General features: G+C 32.1%; 2 protein-coding genes across 4 annotated transcripts in view; one reads left to right on the forward strand and one right to left on the reverse strand.

Moving 5' to 3' along the window:
• Positions 1-23,154, reverse strand: part of LOC130641763 (5'-3' exoribonuclease 2-like) — a 56,557-nt gene that overhangs the window by 6,349 nt on the left and 27,054 nt on the right. The window contains exons 1-23 of one of the 3 annotated variants that reach the window (XM_057448709.1): positions 15,627-15,773; positions 10,349-10,448; positions 10,140-10,267; positions 9,949-10,005; positions 7,205-7,259; positions 7,067-7,128; positions 6,473-6,522; positions 5,899-5,960; positions 5,384-5,473; positions 5,179-5,302; positions 4,806-4,823; positions 4,452-4,541; positions 3,407-3,456; positions 3,260-3,331; positions 2,958-3,008; positions 2,603-2,682; positions 2,235-2,292; positions 1,815-1,872; positions 1,535-1,584; positions 1,394-1,450; positions 1,157-1,294; positions 648-704; positions 180-292 (exon numbers count right to left, since the gene is read on the reverse strand). In XM_057448709.1, the coding sequence (XP_057304692.1) occupies positions 180-292; positions 648-704; positions 1,157-1,294; positions 1,394-1,450; positions 1,535-1,584; positions 1,815-1,872; positions 2,235-2,292; positions 2,603-2,682; positions 2,958-3,008; positions 3,260-3,331; positions 3,407-3,456; positions 4,452-4,541; positions 4,806-4,823; positions 5,179-5,302; positions 5,384-5,473; positions 5,899-5,960; positions 6,473-6,522; positions 7,067-7,128; positions 7,205-7,259; positions 9,949-10,005; positions 10,140-10,267; positions 10,349-10,423 (1,595 nt within the window). In that variant the 5' untranslated portion in view covers positions 10,424-10,448; positions 15,627-15,773. Of the gene's footprint in view, positions 1-179; positions 293-647; positions 705-1,156; positions 1,295-1,393; positions 1,451-1,534; positions 1,585-1,814; positions 1,873-2,234; positions 2,293-2,602; positions 2,683-2,957; positions 3,009-3,259; positions 3,332-3,406; positions 3,457-4,451; positions 4,542-4,805; positions 4,824-5,178; positions 5,303-5,383; positions 5,474-5,898; positions 5,961-6,472; positions 6,523-7,066; positions 7,129-7,204; positions 7,260-9,948; positions 10,006-10,139; positions 10,268-10,348; positions 10,451-15,576; positions 15,600-15,626; positions 15,774-23,154 lie in introns of those variants that run through there. The other 2 variants (XM_057448711.1, XM_057448710.1) reach the window with 2 other exon arrangements.
• LOC130641766 (alpha-(1,6)-fucosyltransferase-like) lies at positions 17,588-22,689 on the forward strand. Its single transcript, XM_057448713.1, has 2 exons — positions 17,588-18,276; positions 20,324-22,689. Exon 2 carries the CDS (start codon positions 20,442-20,444, stop codon positions 21,969-21,971), a length of 1,530 nt encoding a protein of 509 aa, XP_057304696.1. The 5' UTR covers positions 17,588-18,276; positions 20,324-20,441; the 3' UTR covers positions 21,972-22,689.

Here is a 23,154-nt window from a genome sequence, read left to right on the forward strand (position 1 = left end):
TGTGTGGTAAAACTTATTCCCTCTAAAGCCTGGAACACACTATTAATTTAGTTTCACACACATTGACAATTTAAAATAAGAAATAAAGATTAGTCACATTAACATTAGCAGAAATTGTATTTTTGTTGTCCAATGTCCTGTTTTCAATATTTGTTATCTATTCTTTTCATAATACATACCTTATGTGGTCTTCAGGTTCATCCTCTTTCTTTTTCTCTTCTTTCTTTTCATCTTCATGAGGTCTTTTCAATCCTTTCCTTACCTCACTATCGCCTTGTGGAGTTGACTTTTCCTGAAATACAAACAAAATTCGAGATAAATAAGAACTAACAGTGATCTTTTAAGAAATACAGAGTTGTTCCGCTACAGATCCATCCACTACGACATTTTCGAATAAAAATTCCGTGTATTGACAAATATAAAAGTCCGGATAAAACAATATTTGTGTGTAGAGGACACTGTTCCCGTTACTCTTTAGAATAATCCTATAGACCATGCCACGTCCATAGGTTGCAAAAAGAAACGAGAAAAACTTGTATTGCCGAATCTAAATTCTTCCACTGCTCTTTGTTAAGTAAAAAAAATTAAAAAATAAGTTCAAATGTGCAAATCTTAAAAAAATACGATTTACTAGAACATTAACTTACAGCGGTGGCACCTGAATCTGGCGTGCGTAGCATCATTCGTAAATCAGAAGCAGCGCTCTAAGTGGTGAACAGTGGTTAAGAATTGGATATTTAATAACATCAATAAAATACAGTCTTCGTTAATAACACTCTAATCATTCAAATCGTAGGAAGGATATAAAAAACATGACTGTGTATCATTAAAAACCATCTCAGGAAAAAACATAGAATTAGTAAAAATCAACGAGGCTCAGATAAAAATGTAGGATACTTTTTTTATAATAATAACCGTATTTTAATTCGTACTTCGAATAGAGTTATTTAATAACTGCATGCTAATACAGGCGGACAAAAATACCGATGCGGGAAATATACAACACGGGCGAAAATCTGAGGGACGGCGGACCTGATGATCCTTCCACGGGCTGATAACTAGTTACTTAAAAAATGTTAACAAAACGCGACAGTATAGAATATTATTTACTTTCTTTTGAACCTTCAAAAAGTCCATAACAACTCTACAACCATACCTGATTTCTTACGTTCGGCGAAGGTGTTGATTGGTTTTGATAAAAGGATTTATACGATGGTGATTCCATTGGGGTTTGGTTCCGTCCAAGCGGTGTTCCATAATTTCGAGGAGACCAGCCAGGAGAGTCACTCCCTTCCTATAAATAAATTTTTGCTCAGATTAAAGAATTCAATCAATTGGGAATGTATAAAGTCACACAGCCTGGAATAGTTGTCAAGTTAACACATGCACAGACCATTCTCTGTCTTTTGTTTCGTTCTTCGTTCTGTTGCCTTCTCCTTTTCATCCCTTCCTTATGTTAAAAAAATGAGAAAAATTAGTTGACACAACACTAAACATAATAAACATAAAAATAAATATTTTATTCATTTTCTACCTCAAATTGTTGTCGTTTTCGAAATATTTCGTCCTCAACTTCACCAAGCTCTGAAATGTAAAATATAATGTATTTCATTATTTTGAAAAAATTTCAGACCATTCCAAGACGTTTTTCAATAAAAAAGAGTATCAATCCATTCAAACATTTGAGGGTGAATTTAGGGTAGTGATCATTTTTTTTTTGACGATGGAGTTAAAAATCCTTTTTAGAAAGTGTGTTGATAAGTTTCAAAAATTCTGAGGTCTCCTTCGTTGGAGGTTTCCATTAATAATTCTACCTTGAAGGATTCGTTGTACTCTTTCCATATTCACAAATCCACTATCACCAAGATATCCCTAAAGTAAAGTTGCATTAGCAATAACAAACACAATATTGAAAAACGTGATGCTGATATCACAGGTACTTTTTATGATTAATCCTGAAGTATTGAAAAAGTAAATTGACCACTTTTCATGTACAAAATAGGGGTCATGTCATCTAAATTTTCAAAAAAAAAACAACAACCTCCACCAAAGTTACTGCTATAAAATCTAGACTAAACCAAAAAAGTTATGTTTCTTAAAAACAACTCTATTAAATTGATTTTGTGCTAAACTTCTCCATCTTGTCTACTTTCTAAGGACGATGACTAAATATACAAACAAACAAACATTCTTTTTTTATGCTGTTTTTATATTTTTTATTATAACGAACTTACCCCCATTTGTGGCAAACAATTTTTGTATATTCTCACCAACCGGTCTATAGCACCTTCTCTAAAAGAGAAATAGAACATCTTGTCTGTAAAATATGATGTTATTAGTTTACTGCTTGTAGCAAACACTGACACCAAAAAGTCCACAAAAGACATGTTGATTTTCGACTTTCTTGGCTCATATCACATACAGGTAGTTGTGAATAATACAGCACACACGTAAGGACAGAACTTGGAACGATTCCCTTTTCATTTCCATATATGGCAGATTTACTTCGCTTAACAATAGATTGCCTCGGTAGAAACTTTTTTTCATACTAAATCACAACAAAAACAGATCTTTAACATTCTTACACAAATTATTTACTAACCTAATCTCAAGTGACGGAAGGTGAGGTAAGAAATCATTACCAACAAAAAAGCACATAAAAATCCAATCATCCAGTGCACGCTAAAATTATTAACTTGATCAAAATAAAATTAAAAGGTAGGAAAGATGCATTACATATTAGAATCAGAAAACCTAACAATGAATGAGCAACAAAGTAAAAATGCCACAACTTTAGTCAATAATGCAAAATTTTAAAACAATCTCGACAATGTTAAACCATGCTTTTAGCTGACTTGCTAATAAACTGTTCGGGAATAAAAGAGAAAGTGTAAAGGAGGTGTAACAAAAATAATTATGAAAATACGAAAAAAGAAAAAACTACATATCGAACTCACTTCAAAGTTGTAAAAAGGTAACCCTTCCATTTTCAGTTCCCTCTCCAGGTACTGCATAAGAAAATAAGAGAATGTCGGGTTAATACAACATTAATTAGACACAAGCAAACATGAAAAAACAAACACAAACAAACAAACAAACAAACAAACAAACAAACAAACCAACACGAACAAACTAACACGAACAAAGCAGTACAAAAAAACCAACACGAAAAAACCTATGCCAAAAAAAATAGTACATGTAACGTTGTCTGTAAAAACACACACAAGAATGGCCTAAATATTATCAAGAATCTACTCACCTCCCTCAAAACATTAAGTCGGATAAATATAAATTCAACATCTTGGCCAACAAATGGTTGAATATCATCATTCTGAAACATATATGCAAATCAGCTTGAATTGCAAGTACATCATAAGACGATGTAACTATCTAATTTTGTATCTACCTCACTGACTTTTTCTTTAGGCAAACCTTCACACTCTGTTTTATCATGACCTACAAATGACAGAAAACACAATAAAAATACAAAGCATTAAACAGGTTTTTTTCCCTATAGTTTTCAAAAGTTTTGGCCTTGAAAAAATAACTATTTTATTACGAGTCTGGTATAAAACGTACACGTATAATCCTTTCGTAGAAACTATGCATACAGTCACAATGCATGAGAAAAATACTACCCGCATAAACTTTTTTCTGAAAATACTAAAGCAACACTTTCCATTTTTTCATTCCTGCCTAACAACAGAGTTATTTCAGAAAACACTTTCTTCTTTCTTCTACTTAAACGTTGGGTGTTAAAGTTATGCAGAAAATGTTGCTTAAAAAGTGTGTTTTGAATTTCAAAAAACGTTTCTTGATCAAGACAATCACAATTCTTAAAGGGAACTCCAGGTATAAAAAGCTCTTTTCGTTCTTAAGATATTCACCATTTCAGATTTAATTATGCTGCATGAATCATGATGTTATATTTCAGTAATAAAAAATTTGGACATTTTCTTTCATTAGTAAATTTAGAACTGTTAAGGGGTGTGAATTTAAACTTTATCAATGCATAGATATTATAAAGGTTAATTGACTAACATAAATTTTTTTGCCAAAATGACACTTGCTTGCTCGTCCCAGGCCTCTTATTTTTTGCTGACGACTCAATAACTCAGGATCTGCAACTTGGTTTGTGATCAAATTTTGTGGGTAAGCTTGTATAGGCCCTATATGTGTAATAATTTATAATATTTTTTGTCTGAATTCTAATTAAGGGGACATACATTCAAATTTTTCTCATTATATGAAAAAAATAAGATCTAGAGATCACTAGTTTGCTTGTACCAGGCATCTTGAATTATCGCACTCTGAAAGTTTGTCAATTTGCCGTATTACTTTTTAATTATAATGAGAACCTATTAAAAGTGACCAATTAAAGTAAAATTTATTTTTCAATTTAATTGAGCTAGTTCGTCCTGTACTTGCATGAAAAATGTTTTTGTACATACCCACTTGTGCACATATTTCACAAGGTCTCTTCTGGTTAGGTTTAAACTCTTCTCGAAGTATGGTGAAGTTAACCTCGTGTGTTGCCAATCCTAAAGTCGAACAAATAAAACTTTTTTCTTTTAACTTTAACATTAATGCACATTCTACATCTCTATAATGACAATAGCTGTATTCTGTAAGAATGTTGTGCCACAGCTTCGTTCTGGCCCCTTTGCAGCTAGTAAGTAATTTGCTGTCAGGCAAGCCTGTGTACTTTTCCATGGGTTAATGACTAGTGTATATAAAATAGAACAGAATATCGACTCATTCAAAAGTTCAACAAACTTTATCCGAAAAAAATAATTTCAACTTACCCAACATAATCAAATCAGCTAAAAAAAAACAAAAAAAAATTAGTAACCACAAATGTGTGGCAGTTGTATGTGGTACATACCACCAGTTGTGTGTGGTACATACCACCACACACTTTTTCTACTTTACTTACATTCCCAAGTTGCTCTTCTTTGTTGCATATTTATCCAAGCACACAATTTGTATTACAACAACAACAAGAGAACCATGTACAACACAATCAAAAATGAAACTACTCTGATTTAACAAGCAGTTAGGTTACTATTTTTAATATGCTACACTATTGAAATTGTAAACCAACATGGAATCTTTTCGATTCAGATGTAGAAATACAGAGAATGATAAATTGTGCATCAAAAATAAAGAACGTCTTACCATCAGCACCATTTAAACAGTGCTTTGTGTTTGGATCGTGATCTGGCTGTGCACGCTGATGACGTATAAAGTCCATTATTTTATGCTCTCCCTCGCCAGGAGTGTTAGCATCTGATAATATCACCTGGAAATTTAAACATAGCAAACAGTACAGCAAAAGAGGTGAAAGTATGATTGCAGGTAACAAAGAATGCATTGGTAATACCTTGATGTTTTTCCACCCAGGATCGTTTGTTAGTCGATCACCAATGTAGTAACGCAAGCAACCCGATAATCTATCCATGAAATCAGTACCCTGAGAAAAAGCAAAGGGGATATGGGTACATGACAATATGGCAAAACAATAATTTATTTCATTGGAAAGTTATTTTACATGAATGCTGTAAAAAATTTTGAATAAAACACAATACAATTTACATTATTAAAAAGCCTTTTCTTTGGAGTAAATGTTAATATTTTACTTTGCCTCAGATTTTTTTTTTAATTTAACTAATAATTTAGTGATGCGTGAAAATTTAAATTCTTGGAAGACACTATGCTGTTTTTGACAATATAAATGAAGTATTACTGTTACTAGTGTAACAATGAAGAAATTTTTTTTTCTTAAAGTGCTGTATAAAAAGAACATTTATTCATATCAGGACCTAATCACCATGCTGATTTGAAATTGTTGCAAGAGTTATGGTAAAAGTTTTATTTTAACAAATCAACAAAACATACTGGTGTTATGCAGTTACTGTCGAAGTGTTCAGTTTTTTCTTTTTCTGGAGGCAATAGTGCACCTAAAAAACAGAAAGTGAAAATGAAATAAAGGAAAATTATAACATTAGATAAAAGATTCATTCATCACATATCATTTAAAACCTAGGAAAGGTTGGTACCACATAAGCAAGCAATGAATAAAAAAAAAATTTTACTCAGTCTCAAAGACATTTAAACTATTTAATTGAATAGTCTGGGAGGCTAACTAACTCTTACAAAACTTTTAATTCTTTGAAACCTAATATCTACTTACCGGTTTGTAGAAAGAACAAAATTTATAGCTAAATTTAATGTTCAAATTTCTGAAACAAAATAAATTTTTGATAAACGAGTTTTTAATGCCATTAACTGCTTGCCTCCTTAATCAAGTGGTTTTTTCTATTGCAGGCTATTTTATAAGCCTGGCTGCCTTAGTAACATGTCAACATTTGCATACGGAATTGCTAAGTGCTGATGCAAATTAGAAAGAAATAATGCAATAGCAAACTATGATTATGAATGGTAAGATTAAAGTCCTTTTTATACAACTTACCTTTTTCTCTGAGGTTTTGTTTAATATTACTAATAATTTCGCGGGATTCTCTATAAAATAAAACATCTAGGTGATTACAAAAAAATAATTTGTTTTTGTTTTGGGAAAGTCTAAACACACTTGTTGAAAATAAAAAAAAATTTAGCAATACTATAGTGTCTCACTTGTGTATACTTGTTTTCATACTCGAAATGTTATTCATAAAGTACATACACAAGTCCCAAAATGGACATCCGAATCAATTTTTATACAAGTAACTATTTAATTATATATTCACACAAAGAGAAATCAAGACTGGGTAAAGCTTTTGTTGACATTGACAAATTATTCTTTGTTTTAAATCTTTATAAACATATTATGCCTTGTTTGTTAGTGGTGTTGTCAGAAGAATTGTGAAAAATGTTTTTGCATTACTGTTTCTTTACATTACAGTCTTTGTATAGATAGGAACAAGTTCAAGAAGTGTATAGTATTATTAATTATAAGTTACTGATCTAAACACGACACAGTGAAATAAGGGTTACTTGAAATACGGGTTGAATAAAAAGGGTATGAATTAATCAAATTTAGCATGTGTATTAACTCCTCAAATACCTGGATTCTTTTGCAGCTCTGAATCTACGGGATCGTTGCTGATTCATTTTTGCTCTTGGTGCCTGGTTAATAAATTCAAGAACTATTTTATAAATAATTATTTTTTAAATGAAATGAAATGAGAAGTAAATGCCTTACCACCCCATCGATAGCCATGTATAGTAACCTCCTTGGTCGCACTATTGAAAATATCCTGAAGGAAAGTGCAATAGCTCATCACAGAAATTGGTTTATATTATCCGAGACATAGTAATGCCTGCAATGTTTGTCCTGAAATTTCTAGGTCTTGCTAATTAGCTGGCCCAGTCAGGAGACACACACAATCGCACATGCACACACCCATACGCATTTAATTAATTACACAAGTCATTTACTGCTTATATAAGACAATTTAATAAATATTATTTTAAAACAAAAACAAGAAAGTCAAATAGCTTTTTTAATACTTTTTAAACTGTCAATGATTTTTTCAATTACATGAGAAAACTATTAAAATTATATACAATAAAAAAATTACTTTGAATGTGTAAATAAATATTAACATTTTATTAATTTTTGCGTTTTCCACTATGAATTAAGTAATAATGTTTTTTATTACTTACGTTTTTCCAATAGGTTTATTGAAATTACAACAGAAAACGATGCATAAACTTTGGACTTTCAACCACTCATGGAAATAAATTTGCAAAAGCTTTTCTGATCGCATCTCATGCAGAGTAATTTATGGTGCAGTTCAGAGCTCACAGGCGTAAATTTTTTCTGACAGAGCCTGGTTAGCTTATGCTTAAACAGTGTATTTTTAAAAAAGGTTAAGAAAAGAAATTTTCATGAATATTTTCTGAAATAAAATTGCTAAAATTTTATATCTATTGTTCAAATAAAGTAGAAATTGGATTAAAAAATTCTATACTGTCTTAGCGTAAACAGAAAGTGGATGTTGTTATCTCATCCAAACTGTAAGAATTGGTTTAAAATCAGTTAACTAAAATATAGTTTAATTATAGCAATCAATAACTCATGAAAAATTCCATGGGAAATTGCATATCATACGTAATTTTGTGCAACTTTGTCTACCTGTTAACATGGAGTAATGAAATTTACTTGAAAGGGGATTATTACTGTCACTATATATAGTGATAGTAATAATATATAACAAATAACATATAGTTATTATAATGTTTTTGATTATAAAATCCTTGCTTTTAAAATGGTTAACAGACAGCCAGCAAGTATTATAATATAAATTGTGGCAATATAATTAGCTAATTCCTGCAGTTAGAAAAACATGTGGGGTTAATGGAAACTTTCAAATTAATTTGTCAATACAAGGAAGATTATCTTTTAGCTGATTTGAAAGGATGCTATAAGATATTATAACACAAAACGCTATATTAGTGTTTTGTGTTATAATAAATAAATATTTTTGGTTAGTTTTACTTTATAGAGTTCCTTATATGTAGTCAAAATGTAACATTGAGACATTTTACAGGAAAACATTACATTATCTTCTCAGCAAAACAAACAAACAAGTAAGTAAGCCTTAGCTGTTACTTACAAGTGGGTTTATTTTTAAACCTATTCACTCAAATCTTTCTAATTTTTTTGTAATAACTTCTGAAGCTGAAATTGAAATTGACTTCTCAACATTTTTAGTTAGTTTAAGGAAAGTGAAAAAAGTCTTTTCTGGAATGCAAGATGATATTATCTTGGATTGAATAACTTCATCCAAGTTTCTGTAACCTAAATTTCCTCCAATGTGCAAATAAACATTTGTGCCAAATTTTGTGGTAAACACAATGTCTTCTTCGAATTCTTAAGGGGGGCTTTTTCACCACTAAGCCTTACAGAGCCCCTCAAAGGCCTGGCCTGATTAGAGTTAAAAGTGAGTCAGACACAAGACAAAGGGTATGAATATACAGATTTTAGTTATAGAGGTAGGAGAAAATTGTTCATCAGGTCTTTTCTTTGGAATTTAAAATTTTAGTTCTTTACCTTTAAAGATTTCTATCTAACGTTATTATCACAGATGTAACAATAAGGTAGTAAGCATATCAGTGTGTTTCTTTGCATTATGATGGTGTTTTAAGATGTACCTTATGGCAGTATATTGTAGTAATTAACTTGACAATCTTAAAGAATAACAAAACAAAAGCAAAGAAAAGAAAGATGTTTACTCTACTAAATTATCTTGAAAATTCTTAATCTAATGTAACAAAGAAAATAGGGTGTGTGATGTTAAATATGTGACTAGCTAGGTGAAAAATTGATGAATCATGCCTGCTTAAAGTCAAGGAGAAGTGATTTCACAACTGCTTTCTTGCTAGTGCCGAGTGCTTTTTAGTCCAATTTTATTTCACCTTCCTTTCCTTGTGTTATTTGAGCTCAGAACAAAAATTAGGATTAAGACTAGCCATTGTTTATTTATTATTATTTTACAGCAGAGGGCCTTAGATTTTCATAGAATAACCTGTGTTGATTCCATAAAGTTTTTTCCGACACTTGTACTAAAAAAGGAGATTAATAGAATGGTTAAAAAACAAATGATAGAAGATTTACAATAACAAAAAATTTTAAGAGCAAATCAAGTTTTAAGTTAAGAGCATGTAGATATTTTTAAGTTATGAAAAGCTTCATGCCTTATGTATTCATGCATTTGCAGTTTTTTTATTTATTCTTAAACGCATACCGACATTTACTTTTTGGTATGACATGCTGACCAGAAGATCAACTTGCTTTCACCTAATGCCTGTAACAGAATAGAAGCCCCTTCATGTTCATTTATTGTTTTGATTTGTTCCTTTTACCACCTATTTGTGCCAAGGTGAAGGATGCAGATTAGTAAAATTTACAAAAAAAAACTAAAGAGAAACATAAACATTTACCTGTCTATGTATTCAAAGATGTTAACCATCATCTCAGCCTCATTTTTAGGAGCAGGTCTAAAAGAAATTTAAACGTTTACCAATAAAAGCTCTTAAAAAATTACACATACTTTACAAAAGCTTGTACATTTAACCTTCTTTCAAACCCTCTTTGAATGAAAGACAAAAAACAAAATAAAACCTGTGTATACTTATTTTCTGGATGCGAGCAAGGATGAATGATTCCATTCATGTCCAGGTATAGATTATCGAATTCATAATCATTTGGATTAGGCAAACTTGTATTAACTGGTATCTTTGTGCCATCTACTTCTTTTGGCTGCAAAGAAAAATTTATCATAAAGAAGAAGCACATACATTTCGTTGGATTTAAATCATTTTAAAAAATTAAAAAACAAACCTTTTCTTCAACACAGTGTACCACAATGGATGGATATTTTTTAGACAGCCATCTAAAAAATGCTGGAACACCCATCTTTCATATATACTTTATGTCAGACCTAAATATAGTTTGAAATATATATTTTTATTGTCAAATAGTAATTTAGGATAAAGTGTTTTTATGTTTAGAAAAAGTTCAGCGTGTTGATTGATCTTTTGATTGCCTATGCAGGATATATAACACCTAAAAAGGGATGATTGAAACAATTTCTTGCACCAAGCAAGTACAAGAACACCTTTATATAAAAGCCCTCAAATTATTTTTAATGCTTTAATTGCTGCTGTTTACAAATTCTGTATGGACTTAGATTTTTAGAAAAAACTAAAGTCTATCAATTCAACCACTTTATTTATCAAGAAATGTTGGTTCCTTGGCGAAAAAATATGGCGAAAAACATTTGTAATAAACAACATTCAATTAGCCCTATTGTAGATTATACTATTGATGACCAGTTAATTAGTGGCTGGTTAAGGGCCAAGTGGCCGCAAATGGTTTATTTGAAAGGGTCTATTTGTGCCATAAACAGATAAATGACCATATTGGTGCACCAACATAGCTGTAATTAAAAAAAACAGTTATGCTAATATCACACCTTTGCGTGGAGGACGGCAGTTGCTTGTCTTTTGTTATAATTAATCCCCTTAAGGGTTTTGTGAGTTTATATTTGCGTGTTAAAAAACAATGCGCTCGCAAAGAAATATCGGTGCAATTATATTTCTTGTAATAGCAAGATTCATTGTGTAAATGTATTGATAAGCTATTCCCTTAAGTATTAGCATGAAGTAATTAAATAATAAAAATCTTTCGCGAAGTTTTATAATACATTGCGCGAGAATGTATTTTTGATTTAATTACTTAAAAAGATTCCAGCGCGTTTAATTTAAGAAACATATGAGAAGCATTGTTCACAACTATTAAATGACTCGGCGTTTTTTAATTAAAAGAATACAACTATGGTTTATTTATGTAAAACAAATGGTGTACATTCTGAAATAAATACAATATCTACATTTCTCGATGAAAACATTTCCTTCTTAACAAACAACATAAAATAATCCTTCCGCATACTTTTTTAGTGAAACAAATAAAAACATTTCCATCGCCGCTTTTCGTTTTTAAACTTTTAAAATGTGATTTAAAAAAACATTTTTCTCCTGCTTTTTATTCTTAAACTTTTAAAATGTGATCTTAAAAAACATTTCTATCACCGTTTTTCGTTCTTAAACTTTTAAAATGTGACCTTAAAAAACATTTCTATCACCGCTATTCGTTTTTAAACTTTTAAAATGTGATCTTAAAAAACATTTCTATCGCCGTTTTTCGTTCTTAAACTTTTAAAATGCGATCTAACTAAACTTTTATATTTAATTACTTCAAATAAAAATTTTAAAAGAGTTCGCGCAAAATAGATTGCTAAAATTGATCTTGCAACCTATTGTGATTAAACAACCGATCGAGTGGGGTCATTGATTATCAGCGAGGCAATTATTTTCTTATAAAAAACAAAAGCTGTCGCAATGTTATTGTTCTGTGTAACTATTCATGCGAGTTTCGCGTCCGCGGTAGATTACATTCAGACTGTGCTGTATTTGTTAATTATAGCTGTTAACAAGTTTCAAAGGTACATGTATGTAAACAAAGGTGGTATATGGGACAACCCACTCTATGTTTGGCAATACAGAAATTTTTAGAAACAAGCATTTCTTTATTTTGAGAAGAGCAGTGTTTGACATGAAGTGCACAGTGTCATACAAGAAATTTGTAGTTTTGTATAAGACTTAGTAGAAGCTATGCTACACTGTGTTTTATATAAAAAGTGTGCAGTGTTGGGCAAAAAGTGGGTGCAGTATTGTAAAACAAGTGCACAGTGTTAAATACAGTATATTGGCCCTACTACTGGTGGGCCATATATAGTTGAACCAAATTTTCCATGTGACATTCCTACAGTCAGGGACAACCGCAAATTAGACTATCACACCAAATTAGAATTGTAGCTTTGTTAGGGATCATCTCAAAATGTTTGTATGTTTTTTTCGTATAATTATACGAACGCTACAAAGTACTTCGTTTCGTGAAACGAATGTCATACGAAGTGCTTCGTTTAAAATAAAAAATGTAAACGAAGTTTATACGAACTTTTTTAATATATGATACGACCTTTGAACAAAGTAAATTGCTAACGATCTTGAAACGAACTTCAAAATTACCGGCGTAATTGCGCATAATTATTTCCATATGAAACCAGAAACAAAAGAATTAAACGATTTTTTTTAAAAGACGAAAAGAAATGATACGCACTTTAAACGAAACCAGAAATAAAAAAAGTAAAATATACGAGGTTGACTTCTTTGAAAAGACTAGTAAAATTGCATATTTATAGGTTCAATATATACAATCTACGGCGATCTTTTCGCTTTATACGATCCCGTTTTCATGATTTTTTTTCATGGCGATCTTTTCGCTTTCTAGATCTCGTTTTCATGATTTTTAAACGATCTATGGCAAACTTTTCGTTTTCTATGATCCCGTTTTATGATTTTTAAACTATCTACGGCGATCTTTTCGTTTTCTAGGATCCCGTTTTCATGATTTTTAAACGATCTACGGCAGTCTTTTCGTTTTCTACGATCCTTTTTTCATGAATTTTAAACGATCTACAGCGATCTTTTCGTTTTCTACGATCCTGTTTTCATGAATTTTAAACGTTCCACAGCGATCTTTTCTCTTTCTACGATCCTGTTTTCATGATTTTAAACGATCTACAGCGATCTTTTCGTTTTCTACGATCACGTTTTTATGCATTTTAAACGTTTCACAGCGATCTTTTCTCTTTCTACGATCCTGTTTTCATGATTTTAAACGATCTACGGCGATCTTTTCGCTTTCTATGATCCTGTTTTCATGATTTTTAAATGATCTACGGCGATCTTTTCGCTTTCTACGATCTTGTTTTCATGATTTTTAACTGATCTACGGAGATGTTTCTGCTTTCTACGATGCCGTGGAGACATCCAAGACCTTAGATAATAAATCCAATTAAAATAAACGAAGTTCGTATAACGAAACAAACTTTATAATTGTTGAAATAATTTCAATATAAAACTATAGATAATAGTCCAATTATAATAAACGAACTTCTTTAAAAATGATACGAACTACATACGAACTTTATTTTAAATGATACGAACTTTATACAAACTTGTAATTTTGATGATACGAAAAAGTTCGTATTAAAAATAAAATGATACGAAAGATTTAATAAATCGATACGAAGTTTTTTATACAAATTATACGAACTACGTACGAACATTTTGAGACGCTCCCTTAGGAGGTCATCTCCTATTTAGGAGATTCATTTTCTTCTTTTAAAATTATCTTGAAAACCATATCTAGTTTGATTGCTCACTAGATCTTCTTTGTTCAAGCAAAAAAAAATTTAGTTTGCGTCCATGGGACTAAAAATTAAATAAGTCAAAAATCTTTGGATCTGCTTAGGTGAGAAATATTTGGGCCATTAAAGGTTTTATAGAATGTTCTTAGCTAATAAAATTGTTGCAACTATGCAACAGAACAGCGATAGGCAGCAAAAACCATGTTGAAACCATGCCAAACTTTTGATGTTTTATGAAGAAATGACCACACAAATAAACTGCAGTGAAAATTTCACTGCAGTTAGATATTACAGGCCTTTTCAGGAGAGGCGTGCGATCGCATGCGCACGCCTCGGCACACGCATAAATCGTTTCAGGCGTGTGATTAATCACACTCCTGAAAATAAATATAGAGTTTTGAAAATCATCCTATAAAATCCATTTTGTAGCGTGCTGTGGCAGCCCTCGAAAATAATTTTTGGAGACTTGTGAGACAAAATGTCCGCAACATTTCCAGTCCGGTCAGACATGTCCATAGCTTGTTTCGAACTTTTGTTGGAAAAAACGTCCAATAGATTTCCGTCTTGGTTGGACAGTTTTAAATTTAGAATTATTGAATAGTTCTAGTCCTTTTAATCCACGAGCAAGCTGTGTTTATAGCCAACCTGACCATCCTAGCTAATTCACCGACTCCTGACTTAGTAAAAGAACTACGTAGACATAAATCTCTTTTGCTGGCCCCTTTGTCGTTGGTAACCAGGTCTTACACAAAAAATCCAGCCATGCGATGCCTAACTAATGCGGAGGTGAACGCCAACAGAGTACGGATGAAGCAAGTCTGCAAAACTGCGCTTACAAGCGGAACAGACATTTTATCACAGATTTAATTGTAAATAACTTCAATTGAAAACCATAGAAGGTCCGAATTTAACTTTTTTCTTTATTCCGGAAGTGTTATTTTTATTCAAACAATTTTAAAAACGAAACCCAAGCGAAGCATATTTTTGCCTATTTGCTTGTGATGACCTGAAAAATTAACAATAAATTGATGAAAATGACAGTTATGATTGAGAGAGTCGCTATATGTAAACACTCGATTATTGTGTTTCACAATTCAAAACGTCCCCCTCTTTTCGCTATACGCAACAAAGATTTCCTCGGAACCTGTATCACACGCGTAACATCCTTTTCATGTGCGTTTTACATCGCACGCGTTACTTGATTTGCAAGTGCGAATCATCGCACACCTACTTAAATATTCCTGAAAAAGCCTGTATTATGGTCAAACACTTATAAAATTTAAAAACTTTAAATTGCAATAAATTATTGCGTATTTTACTATCGTCACGGCCAATAAGCTGCATACGCCGTCAAAATTGCGGGCGTTTGCGGGCAAGTTCAGCGTTTTAAAAAAAATTCAAATATTAGCCCAAAAACACCTGCATAGGCACAAACAATGCCCGAAAAAAAGAAAAAAAAAACAGACACTAATATGATACGAAAAACTATAAAAATAAACTTACTATATGGTAGCAAAGTTCTTAAAAGAACTGTTTTTTATGGTTTTATAGTTTACTGTATAAATAACTTATATATAAACTTTAATAACTCTTTCTCCTAAAGCGCCTTCTTCCCACTATCGTACGCATGGTATGTTACAAGGAATTGCATTTCAGGAATGTTACGGGGGAGTTTGGTAAATTGCGGGCGGTTTCAGGGGACAACCGTCAATTTTATTTGAAAAATATTGTAATGTCTTAACTAGGTTACATATGGCCTAACTAGCTAGTTACAATGTGTCGCCTAATTAGTTACCTAGCTATTTTCTGTTCAAAGATCACATCAACTCAAATCGTTTTACCCACCCACAAAGACTTTCTTAATTTCTAGGCCAGCTATAGTATGGCTTTCGTGAAGATCATGCTGTACAATTTGCTAGTTAGTAATTTAAACAGTTGAAAAGAAGTTCGCTGTATTTCAGTCAGTTCGCCAGTTCGTCGTGTTTTCGGTCACCATTTTGAAATTATAAACATACGGCGCCGACTTCGTGACGGCTTGGCGCGAAGCGCTCGCCATTCTGTTCCAACAACCCCCTTTCCCAGGGCTCTTCTACGCCTTTGATATTCCAACGGGACAGCTCACCCCCAGGGGTTTTTGCCTTTTTGATATTTATTTCTACTACAAGGATCGATTTAAATCGCGTAATATTAAAACTTTTTAAGACGATGCCAGGTTAAAAAATCAATCAAAGACCTTGAAAAATAAGGATTCAGCAACTAATCGCTAACAAAAACACACGTTAGTTGGTAAAGCACATGAGTGCTCGGTGACAGCTGTTCTCCCTTGAACATACTGCTTGTGAACACTGAATGTCCTAGATTTTTGTGTCTGGAAAGAAAATATTTTACGCCGCTAGGCTTACACGTTATTTTTTTATAACTAAGGTCTTCTAAGCAACACATTTTCGAATTATTGAAAATAATATTTCGGTTTGTCTGCTCAGTATTTATCGATCATCTTCTCCCATCATCGATGATGGAAGAAGGATATCCCGAAACGTCACCTACTAAACTATCATGTTCAAGAAATGATAAACTTTCCACAGTAACAAGTTCGAATCCTTTGAAAAACAAAGCAACTTGTGCGCATAAGACATAGTGTAGGGAATAATTAGTTTTCGATACTGTCCTTGTTCTAAAAGTTTTTCAAGTTTATACTATATGCGTGGAACAAGATAAAAATAATTTCATAGGGTTCCCCAGTATATCCAGAATTCTGCGTTTACCATGACGTTTGATCTTATCAACTATCCTGAATAGTTGGCTAAATATTCCTTGATCTTGGATAAGTTGGAGATTTTGTGGCGCACTGTTTTACTAATATTGGTGTAAAAACAAAACCGCTATATTAATTTCAAATTGAAGCTAGGAACGGCTATATTAGAACCAACTTTCGCAAGGAAAAGGTAACTTAGGGGCCCTGTGAATGCACAACAATTTTTTAGCTTGGAAGTGTGTATAAGTTAGGCTGTAACTACTATACGCAGCAAGGAAGGCAAGTATAAGCAAGCCACACCTTCTACCTTAGCGTGTCTGCAGAGGATGACGTTTTGGACAGCATTCTCTAGATAATCCTTTGCAGGTTTATCTGATGTTGTTAGTATCAGTAGATTAATAAAGGAGAGAGTACACGAGATAGCAAGACTGTAAACAACTTAAAGAAAAGGTAGCATGTTTAGCGACAAAAGAAGGACCAAAGATGTGTAGGCAGAAAGTCTGGCCGCAACTCAAAAAATTTAGTTTAAAGACATTTGTTTTATAAACTTCTCCAACCAACTGGAAAATATTCTTTGCAACCATTACTTCCCATGCACTGTCATCATGGATGGCCTTTGCTTTTCTCATAATTAATTTTCTTCTTTTCTTTTCCTATATGGAAGGGATATGGATTGTTTTTGTCCTTCTTCGTTCAGCATTTTTTCCTACTCTGTCACAACATACTCTCTTGGCATAAATCGCAACAGCCTACAAACAAATACGAACAAAAAATTCAGAGTACAAAAAACAATTTCAGAAAAATGGCTCGAGCGGTTTCAGCACAACTCAAAACGTATTTAAATAAAAGATTCTCTTCCAATACCCGTGGACACCATGTTAAAAAAAAAAATCTTGACACTCAAAAAAATTTGTTTTGGTTACTCGAAGTATTTGGTTTGCTATCTCGATGAGTGACTTGAGGCCAAAGAGTTGGATGAATATGCGATTGTAACGTAAAAAAATATGTTTGATGAGGAAATTCTAGCCGGTAAAATTGTCCAAGATCATAGCGTTTTTCTTTAAAAAAAAACTAAAATCACGTGCAATTAATTATGAATGGCAAAAGGATACGAGAAGTTGGTGTGGAAAGGGAGAGATTTTTTTATAGGAAACAAGTAGAACTCACATAAAGTATTTGTTATTTCTTGTTTGGTCTGTTTTTTATAAACACTGCTTTAAAAATGGGCGGTGTATGTTAATAAGGGGCGGCGTTTATCATCACAAGATGGCGTTTGAAACTCAAGATGGGGCGTGGTGAAAAGGCTCCTTTTAGTTTTATAATAAGCTTCTTCGTATTGTTTAAGATCTTCAGTATATTTATTGGTAACATGTATATTATTATTTACTGTTTAAACAATACGAACATATATATTTAAAACGAACTTTTAACTTCCTTTTGACAAAAAAAATACACCCCGACGACAACAACACAGATCCTGTAGAGAACGGTGTTCGTGCATGTAAAACACGAAGCCAGTCCTGATGTACCTATACACGCGAAGTCCGGAACTTGATCGTTTTTCCTTCCGTGGACTCACTTCCCGAAACTATTTTTTTGTCATCAGCTAGCTATGTTTCGTGTGCTGTACAGCTACAAAAAGAACAAGACAACCCACAACCCAAACAAAACAAGCTTGCAAGAACCTCACTTGCAGAACTTGCTCTTTTTTTTTTTTTTTGAGCTAGCTAATGGGTAAAGGTATGTATACTTTAACATATTCTTTTTGCAGAAAGTTTCTAGCTAGCCCATCTGGCATAACTCTTCTATCACCTGATATTCCCACTAAAATAGTAGCAGCAAGTTATAGCAGCTTAGGTATTAAACATTTTTCTATCTACACATCTTAAGCCAGCTAGCTAAGCAAGAAAACACCAGCCATTCCATGAGGCTTATCAGTAAGAAACGAGAGATTGATCCACACCCAATTTTACGAAAGGAGAAATAGCTATACAAAATGTTTGGCTATTCTTGGCTGATGAGTTAATACTAGTTAAATCAATCATGGGGAAGTAAACAAATTAACTTAGTATACCCAATTTGAAAATACAATCCAATAAATACAATGATGCCAATCTTATATTTCCTGTTCCTCTTGTAAGTGCAATTATGCAAACTAGTTTTTCATCCATGTCTTGATGCTGTTTCCTTTCTCACCAAAGAAAAAAAGGGGATTGCAAAAAGGGTACTGACTCGCCAGAAATGCTGCAAAAACCACGGACGGACAGATGACTTCTGAAGATTAAAAAAAAACTTAAAATTTTGCCCTGAGAAACCTAAATGTGAAGGTTCATATCACTGGGTATCATATAGACCCCATGGGCAACACTAAAATCAACTTTGGATGCTAAACAACATTTTTTTAAACATTTATTACCATGCATAATTTATTCTTTTAATGTCAAGCAGTAGTAGTGGAAAAGTGTTTTTTATACAATTTATTCAATAAATAGCTGTAATAAAATCCCACAAATAATAAACTGAGAGTACAACAACAAAATAGCAGCTTCCTTCTTCTCGAATTTATGTAAGAACAATGACCTCACGCACGTTGCATTTCAAGTGGTTTCGGACAGGCTCAGCTTTTCCGGACGGTTACAGACGAACCACAGCCACCCTCACATGTGGCGCTTTCGGCAAGCTGGCACCCTCCAGGATTGCATAACTATAGGTATATATCAGTTTGGTCAACATCTTGGTCAGGAATCAGAATTTGCTATAGGATGTACAGGTTGGCTTTTAATTGGCTTTTGTTAGTTAATTTCTTTACAATAAAACAAAAATAATTATTCCCAGGGTACCTGGTCATTCTGTTTCTTAGGAAAGTATAATCACTAGGATTTTTAAAGTACCAATCTGACAATTGTCGTTTGAAAATGTAAGTAAAAGATAAAGAGAATCTTTGACAATAATGGAATATTATTTCAAGTACAGATTTTCATGATCCATCGTTGGCATTGTTTTTATTAGCTGCCATTTAACTTTTTGTAATTAAATTTATATACATATAAAATATTGCTTGTTCCACAAGTAGTCATAAATATTGCTTGTTCCACGTGAACAAAGTTAAATTAATGACTTGACTTACTGTTTGATATCTGGGTTGAAACATTGCTAGAACTTTGTCCAAGGCCAAAACAGCTACCCCTGCGGTGTACAGGGACAAAGACATTTTGTTAGTTTACATTTTTCCCTTTTTTCAGGATTGATAGGCCTGTTTAGGTGTCCATTTTTCAAATTATGAAACTGTAGGATACAGGTTTTTTCTCTCTATCGAATAACAAGAAATTTCCACAAGCCTCACCATGCTGAAAATCTACCACTTCAAGGGAGTTAATTTTTCTGTAAAATAAACAACCTCTCTACAAGTTTCACTACACTCACTACTTCTTTTTCTCTCGGGTTTACCTAGCAATATATAACAGATGTGAATTTAACTTATAAAGTCTTCATTTATATTTTTGTCCCCTATAAAAGCTGTTTGAAAATGGTATAAAATAATTTCTTTATGGTACCTAACAAAAATTGTCATTAGTAAATAACTGTGCAATAAAAACTTCATGTTCTTAAAAAAATACTTGAGCAATTCAATAGGAAAAAAAATTAACTTCTGAGCCAATCATAACCATGCTAGATTCAGCAGCCTTTAAGCAGTTTAGCCAGTTTTTTATAATAAATTCGTACTTTTAGGTCAGTTTAGGTCATATGTATGTACATGTGTATATTTCATATTTATTTTTGTTTACAGATTCAATACACTGCACAACAAACAAACAAAGTAACAACAATTCTCTATCAACAAGGCAGCAAAAAGAAAATTCAAGCATTGGATTTTTTTGCAATAGTTGGGATCAATTATTTAAATAATGCTGAAGTACTTTAAGATCTTATTAATATGTTTTGTCCTTTTCACATTACTATATTTAATGTGGTACATAAACCGATGGCTAATAATTCACAACGATAATGCTTTAGTATTTCTTAAAGATTTTGATAAAAATTTGACACTACCTCAAGAGTTTACTTCCATATATAAAGCCTATAAACCAGATGTAAATGATGATAGAATGCTAAAGAACTCAGAATTTTCAACTCTTGAAGAGCTGCATCAGTTAATATGGAAACAGATTGCATATCTGCAGGAAGGTGGAGACTGTGAGAAGAAGAAAATTCTGCATTGTGAAGTAAATCATAATTTTGCTGGTTTTGGTTCCATAGTACATAGGTATGGAGCTTGTATACAAGTGGCTTATGGATTAGGCAGAATGTTTTTTATTGAGCAGAACCCTTATAAACATTTTGGTGGTTTAACTCAATGGCTTTTGCCTGAATCGACCAGATGTGGATACATTAAAAAGAAATATCACAGCATACTTCGGGATTCTAAAGAATATTATAAAAATGTTTGTAAAACAAATGATAAAAGTTGTTACCTGAAAAACGGCTATGATTTGAACAATACTTATAAAATTATTGATTATCGTCCAGAACCAAGTTTTCCATTGGATAGACATATTCCAGGTTCTATCCCTCAAGTTATAGAAAGGGCATTAAAGAAGTTGGGAGTAAAACATCCAAATTTATGGTTCAGTGCACAAATGATTTCGTACTTAATTCTGCGACCAAACAATCGGTTTTTAAGAGCGTTGAATGTTATTTCGCATCATATTAAATTTCAGCACCCCATTGTTGCAATGCATATTAGACATGGAGACAAAGTCAATAAAGAATCCCTTTATTATGATGAAATATTATACGCAAATCCAGCACAATTAATTTTTAACAAAAATCATGCAGATGTTAAAAAACCCTACATTTATTTAGCAACTGATGATGTAGAATCTGAAAAGAAAATAAAGAAATATTTACCTAGCCAGTATAAAATAATATCAATGCCGCAAAAAATTCGAAAAGCAGCTCTGGACTATTACCATATAATAGAAACACCCCCCATAGAAGTGACTGAGTCTATGTTGATAGACCTGTATTTTCTCGGCCAGTCAGACTATGTCATATGCACCCTTACTTCAAATGTTTGCAGACTTGTTTATTTAATGAAATTAGCTAGGAGTCCATACAAATTAAATGAAGATACGATTAAATCTTTAGACGTGCAAATGTACTACGAATTTCACGGATACAGGTACAATCCTGGTGAGAAAAATGTTAGGATATCAGTTCGAAGAAATAAAAACACAAGTGCTGTTGATGTGGAAATATTGCCTTACGATAAAGGAGATATGTTCTTTAAAATGGATGATATTCGTGATAGTAAATACGGTAAGATTATGAAAGTTCGTCAGCTTAAAAATAAGCCAAGAACAGGTTATATTTTTGTAAATGATGTTATAACTTGGCCTGGATATCCAGAATATTACTTTTTTCCTGAAAATTAAATAAAAACAACATTATTTATAATAAAAAATTATAAACAGGCATATATGTATATATATTTTTTTATTTCATATTTATACTCTCTGTCTTATTTAGAATTATATATAAATTTTCATTTAAAAATTAATTTGCACTTTTTTCATGTAACGTCTACTAAATCTTTGCACAATTTAAACGAAAAAATTCAAGTTTTTGTGTATTTTAAGCCCAAAAAACTAGGCTATGAATATACTGAACGATCATTATATTTCATAGCCTCGTTTTTTTATTTATGATATGTTAATAATATCAGGGTTACCACTCTGGCTAAAAAAACTTGGCTAAAAGGCATTACTTCTGCTAATTTCAGTTTTTCCTCTTTTTCCTGGTGAATCCTCAGGAAGCCAGTGTTTATTCCTCCATCACATATGTTTGTTTTTTTATAAGCGTAAAGTTTATAAGCATATTAAGCGTAATGTAAGCTTACTGTAAGCCTGATTGTGTTTTCTGCACGATCATATCCCAACCTACTTTTGAATTTTCACTTGCTTATAAAATAAACAAAAAAAACATGTAAACTCGGAGAACAATAAAATTAATTCACGATGTTATATTTTTAAGTAATTTTATCTTAAATTTGAGTGTTAATATATAGCTGCACATTTTACGCTTGTTTCTCGTATTTGTAGTATTTAAGCGGCTAGGGTTCATAACGTTTCTTAATATTTGGTTTCAGCCTAAGTGTTCTTATTTTTTTTAATATGTTCAGCCTGAAATTGTTCTTATATTTCGAGGTCTTTTTACGAATTAATTTTCGCAGGAATGAATTTTCGTAAATTTCGCCAGTTTTTCCTGCGAAATTAGGTTTTCTTTTTTCTTTTTTAAAAGTTGATTTACACTTTTTTTTCTTTCTGATGTACCTAGACCCGCATATCAATGTGAATTTTAACTTCAACAGTCTCCGTCTCTTACATAAACTTACAAAGTCTTTACATAAGCCCCTGAAAAACGGTTACAAATCGTGTAATAAAATGGCATCAGAATCTGTTTTTGCGGAATATAAGGACCAGCCAAGGTCTGGAATATTAGTCCTCGCGAAGATTAAATTTATTTTTAAAACATTTTCTCGCAAAAATAATTTGCCGGTAATTCGTTTTACAGTACAAAAAATGTTTGCAACCTAACATCTTAGTATAATATGGTTTG

Source organism: Hydractinia symbiolongicarpus, chromosome 4 (genome assembly GCF_029227915.1).
Source record: "Hydractinia symbiolongicarpus strain clone_291-10 chromosome 4, HSymV2.1, whole genome shotgun sequence".
Classification (NCBI taxonomy): domain Eukaryota; kingdom Metazoa; phylum Cnidaria; class Hydrozoa; order Anthoathecata; family Hydractiniidae; genus Hydractinia; species Hydractinia symbiolongicarpus.